Genomic DNA, 6,000 nt, shown 5'->3' with positions numbered 1-6,000 from the left:
GTAGCCATCTTTTGCTGATGTAACAGCTGAACTGTGGTAACCCTTTTGATTCAGAATGCCAATCACTAAATACAAGTCATCAAAGTCTGCCTCCAGCAAAAGAACCCCAGACCACCACACTTCCTCCTCCATGTTTGACAGTTGGTGTCACGCACTGAGGAACCCTCCTTTCACCAACTCGACGGCATACAAACACCCCGCGTGATGAACCAACCATTTCAAATTTTGTAGCATCGGTCCATAAGACTTTTTATAACTCTGCAGTAGTCCACAGCTGCTATTTCAAGACCTCATTTTGTCCTTTAAAGATTGTCTTTCTTATCTGCCAATAGCCCTGTCAAACCTGCAGGACAAAGTCTCCTCTTCTCAGCAGAGACTGACACTGGCTTTTTTTGACCACCACTGTTAAGCTGTCCTTGAAGCTGTTGTGCTGTGAAGTGCCGATGACATGAGTTGGTGACCCTCTGGGACGTGTCTTTTAATTGGCTTGTGACTTCTATCAGAGTTTCTTCCAGTTTCCAGTTGCCTTTGGATTGTGTAGGACACCACTGGATTCACTGACATTTTCATTTTTTATGTAATTTCTCAAAATGAAAGGCCTACACTTCTAAGAGTAAGAATGCTCTGCCTCATTTCATTTCATTTCCATTTTCCTCCCATTATAACAGGAATTAACAATTTTCCACAGTGTAATATTTTCCAAGTAGTACTTCGGAGGCAGTAGTAACACTCTGCTTTAAGACACACCCAGAAGGTTTTTAAGTAATCAACAGTCGTTGGGACCCCTGTGCAAATTGTTTGCTTCAACTTGCAAGGCTTCATTTACATTAATTGTTGCAGACCATCTATAAGTTGTCACCTATTAGTTGTTCCCTCAAGTGTGCCCATTTCTAATATTCTGGTATGAATGGTAAGCTAAACTTTAAATTTAAACCACTAGTATTTTACTGCTCACCTTTTCACCATTTTAGGTCATTCATTGCATTCCAGCTGATGAAATTTTGAAGACAAACTGGAAAAACCGAGGTGTCCTAAAACTTTTGACCGGGAGTGTATATTTGAAACTAATTCCGAGCACTTTGCAGAGATCCGTTTTCACGTTGACATTAAGTGATCGGTGTCAACAAAGCCCAATTAACTCCACGGTGATTTCATCCATTTTGTGAAGCTGCTTTATCCTGAGCGGGGGTCACAGGGAAGCTGACGCCTATTCCCAGCAAGCTTAAGGAGCAAGCAGCAGTCCATCGCCGGGCCACTCTGATTCAGTGTTGTAGAACAATAAAATGTGAAACGGATCAAGGGGGTGAATACTACTAGTTAATGGTGCTGTGTTACTTATGAAGCTAAAGTAAAATGTGTAAACACAGCAAGTGTGAGACCCCGGGAAGCTTGGCTCAATCCTTACCTCCTCTGTGCTAAAACCCTGGCCGAGGAATAAAGAAATGCAAGTACTCAGTTGCAAACATTATCCTTTTTTTATTTCTACAAATGAAATTACATACCATATTTACATTTCTTTTTCAGTCAGTAATAAGGTCCAAGCTAACACAACAGTACAGCATCAACAAAAGTTAACATTATAAAACTCTAAGCTCAGAACGCCTTATAAAATGTTAGCATTTAGTTGTATGATTAGCAGCAAACTCAAATACTGAGTGATTTCTGATCTTTTTTTTATTGAACAGCCCATGAGCACTACTCCCATTCACGACTACCTGCTTTCACGTGCGGCTTCACGAGAGAGCAGCCACATTTTCACCTCCTTGTCTGGATGAGCGCCACAAACAGCTAGATGCATTTGCTCTGCTCCTAACCAAAGCGTCTGGACATCGAACAGATTTGCAGATCTTTTCGACTGGCACTTTGAGGAGCATGCCGAAGGTGACACTCTTTCACTTTTGGCTGTGTGATGTACCATTAATGTGCCAACATCGATTCAACAACTATGGAGAACATTCACTTGAACGCAAAGCTAATAGAACTGCTGAACATTTCCTATGGACGTGTTGATCAAAGAGCGTCTAGCAAACGAAACGACTCAATCGTCAAACGTCCAATGAGGTAAAGCTGACCACCAATCTGTTTCTCATGCTGGTCAATGTCTATTTTCTCGGAGTTCTGGGCCAACTGCATGCGTTGGGCTCACTACTGTGACGGTCTAAGACGTGTCTCACGCCGTGCCGGGCCACTATGATGGGGGCAGACGTGATGTTTGTAGTAATACCCTTGTGGAGATTTCTTTTGCTCTTATGCCGCACAACAATACAGTCTGCACACACCCGCTAAATGGAGGAAGTCATCTTGACCGCAACCGACTCTGGTTGAGACTTTACTGAAAGATAAAATGAATCCGTTTAAATTAGGCAACGGCCTAAACAAGTGGTGTCGTGCTTCTTGATTTCGCTGCCTTTCATATCTGGCAGATTTCCCCTGTTAGTGGGAATATGTGGGGTAAAGCATGGATGGAGCAGCAAGGAAAATAAAACATGTAAACAATAAAAGTTGCACTGGGAATCCAACACAAAAAAGGCACATAAACTAACAACACGGGGGTTTGAAATAAAACACAATTTAACGGTAGCAATTGACATGTCAGAACGGATTCAGAAAGACCTAACAAAGAAATGGCACAATTATCCTTGGGATGCTGTTCCACAAAAATATTAAATATAGCATTTGACTGACTTGATTGGCTCATCATAAATTAAACAAGAAGATAAATAACATAATACCACAATCCCGAGGGAGGAATGTTATGTTTTTTTGTTTAAATAGGAAAAACTCTTGTAGTTACACCAAATGAAGTCGAGATTTACAGAAGACACATTATACAATTGCTCTATATTTTTTGTTTTCTTTTAAATATCGTTTTCACTCTATGAGGATAAAAAAATAACACCACAATTATCTGCCAGGTGAGGATGGCGTTAATCGGCGCTGTACAGGTCACCTGAAGAAGGAAGCTGGAGAGGATCACCGGTCACATTCGGAAGTAAGGAGAGGTCTGGCAAGCTGCTTATTCGGGATCGGAGTTCTTTTCTGACTTGGGACACTTTGGCCAGTTTTTGTTTATAATCCTGTCAAAAAATAAATAAAAAAAAAACAAAGGGTCAAACAAAACCAGCATTTCTGATTAAAACATATATGGGCTTCACCTACTTTACATATTATTTTAAAACACTTAAATTGCAAACCTGCTTAATGCAATTTCGGATTAATAATAATACATTTTATTTATATAGCACCTTTCAACAACAACAACAACAACATTTATTTATATAGCACATTTTCATACAAACAGTAGCTCAAAGTGCTTTACATATTAAAGAATAGAAAAATGAAAGACACAATTATAAAACAAAATAAATCAACATTAATTAACATCGAATAAGAGTAAGGTCCAATGGCCAGGGGGGACAGAAAAAACAAAAAAACTCCAGACGGCTGGAGAAAAATAAAATCTGTAGGGATTCCAGACCATGAGACCCCAGTCCCTCTGGACATTCTACCTAACATAAATGAAACAGTCGTCTTTGTATTTAGGGTTCTCACGAAGGACTTGATGATGATGATGGTCACGTAGACTTCTGCCTTTTAATCCGTCCATCATTGTTGGTCAGTCTTTCCCATGCTCAAGACGCAAGAACCAGGGCTGGACTGAACAGCGGTCTGCCAGGCCCACTCACATACACAAACGTAACACATACAATGTGTGAGAAAAACAGTAACACTCAGAGAAAAACCCACACAGACACAGGACAGGCGTGGAAACCCCACTGAGACGGCGAGCTTCACTTGTTGAATTTTGTCTTTTAGGCCTTCATTATTGCAGAGTTATTTTTGACTTGAATTGGTTCTTATGCAAGTCTTTGTACAGACAAGGTTAATAAAAAAAAACAAACAAACATGTTAGCCTTCAATTGATCTATTTATTGAATTCTCAAAATCAAGTTTTCGTGTCACAGATAGCTGGTGTCTAACCAAGCAGAACAACCCAGGGAGCACAAATATACTTCACGATTAACCTTTGAACCTCAACACATAGAAATGGTGTGCACTGGGCTAACTCCCTTACAAATTTTAAACACCTCAATCGTGTCACCTCTGAACTGTAAAGGCTCAGCTCTTTTAATCTTTCCTCATAACTCAACCCCTGCAGCTCTGGGATCAGCCTAGTCGCTCTTCTCTGGACTTTTTCTAGCACTGCTATGCCCTTATTATAGCCTGGAGACCCAAACTGCACCCAGTACTCCAGATGAGGCGTCACCAGTGTGTTATAAAGGTTGAGCAGAACCTCCTGTGACTTGTACTCCACACATCAAAACGCCATATAAACTGACATTCTGTTCGCCTTTTTAATGGTTTCTGAACACTGTCTGGCAGTTGAGTCCACTGCAACTCCTAAATCCTTCTCATAAGGTGTACTCTCGATTTTCCAACCTCCCATTGTGTATTCAAACTTAACATTTTTACTTCCTATGTGTAATACTTTACATTTATTGACATTAAATTTCATCTGCCACAAATCTGCCCAGGCCTGTACGCTGTCCAAGTCATTCTGTGATGATATAATGGATTCCAAATTATCTGCTAATCCACCTATCTTGGTATCATCTGCAAACTTAACCAGCTTGTTGTTTATAATCTTATCCAGGGTGGGTGCCGTGGGGTGGGTGTTTTATTGGCATATTATAAAGTACTTTCTGTGAGCTGTTGCAATTGTTTATGATTTATACTTTAATAAAAATTTGATTACAAAAAAAAAAGAATCTTTTCCAGATAATTTATACATATATTACTGACCCGTGCTGGACAGCAGTTGTAACATCACCCAGTTCTGACAGAGTTCCTCACACCATCACCCGCTGTTTCCTGTGTTTTTGCACCCATTTACACTCCACTCCCTGAACTCCCTCCTCTTTTAGTTTGATGCCCAGTCTCCCATGTGGAACTTCATTAAATGCTTTCTGATTTGATTCCAATCTCTCACTTCACTGTGATCCCTGCAACTATTCTAGAAGAAAAATGATAACACAGTGAATCCACAAGTTAACAGACAGTTCAAGGTCAAACGCACAGGTAGCATCTTGGCTTAACTGAGTATTTCTATGGCTGCAGGTAAAGAATAAGTTTGATATTTCTGAAGGCAAAGTTACTTCTTCAAAAGTATGGATTGCCAAGCAAAACTGTGTTCTAAAATTAAGCATTTTCTATAATTTAAAAGAAGACTTGCTGTGCCTGCTTCCCTCAGCACATGTCTTCCTCTGCAACAACCTTCCAACCCCAAAGGGGTGTGGTTTCCTTTTGAAAGTCCAAATCACAGTAAACTTTTCCTGCCACGTTGTTGGTACTGCGTAGATTTATTTCTGTGTTTATGTAAGAACTCCTCCCATGAAATCACTCTTATCACACAAGCAAACAGAAAACGCATCATCCCTACCTCAAGAACAATAGTACCAGGAAACCACCTTAATAAAAGGATAAGCATCTGTGTGTCCATTTGGTTTCTGTGCCTCTGTCATTCCACAAGATGGCGCATCACAAACATTTTCAATAATAAAATGCATTACAGTTGTCACTCCAACAGATGGTGCATCACAAACGGTAACACTGCTTTTATGAATCCCAAACCAAATGGCACATAACACAGACGTATGCACTACATGGTGCACTGCAAACAGGAACGCTGAGGTCTACATTGGTTAATAAGATTTTAACCTGTCTTAAGATGGAAAGCACAGCAAGTAAACCTTAATAAAAGGGTAACAGTCTGTGTGTCCATTCGGTTACTATGCCTTTGTCATTCCAACAGCTGGTGCATAACAAAACATTTTCTGTAATAAAATCCATTGGATTTGTCATCCCAACTGATGGTGCATCACAAACATTACCACTGCTTTTAAAAATACCATACCAAATGGCACATAACACAGACATATGCATTGCATGGGTGATTTATTAGATTTCAACCTGTTTAAAGATGGGTAGCACAGCTCGTAC

General features: G+C 40.0%; 1 protein-coding gene across 2 annotated transcripts in view; it reads right to left on the bottom strand.

Moving 5' to 3' along the window:
* Positions 1 to 1,465: 1,465 nt before the first annotated feature.
* LOC120515382 (regulation of nuclear pre-mRNA domain-containing protein 1A-like) overlaps positions 1,466 to 6,000 on the bottom strand; it is a 66,966-nt gene continuing 62,431 nt past the window's right edge. For both annotated transcript variants that reach the window (XM_039736318.1, XM_039736319.1), the window contains exon 7: positions 1,466 to 3,077. In XM_039736318.1, coding sequence (XP_039592252.1) covers positions 2,928 to 3,077 — 150 coding nt within the window. In that variant the 3' untranslated portion in view covers positions 1,466 to 2,927. The remainder of the gene's footprint in view (positions 3,078 to 6,000) is intronic.

Source organism: Polypterus senegalus, chromosome 15 (assembly GCF_016835505.1).
Source record: "Polypterus senegalus isolate Bchr_013 chromosome 15, ASM1683550v1, whole genome shotgun sequence".
NCBI classification, from domain to species: domain Eukaryota; kingdom Metazoa; phylum Chordata; class Cladistia; order Polypteriformes; family Polypteridae; genus Polypterus; species Polypterus senegalus.
Note: the sequence above shows the minus strand (reverse complement) of the source record. Positions and strands in the feature narration are given on the sequence as shown.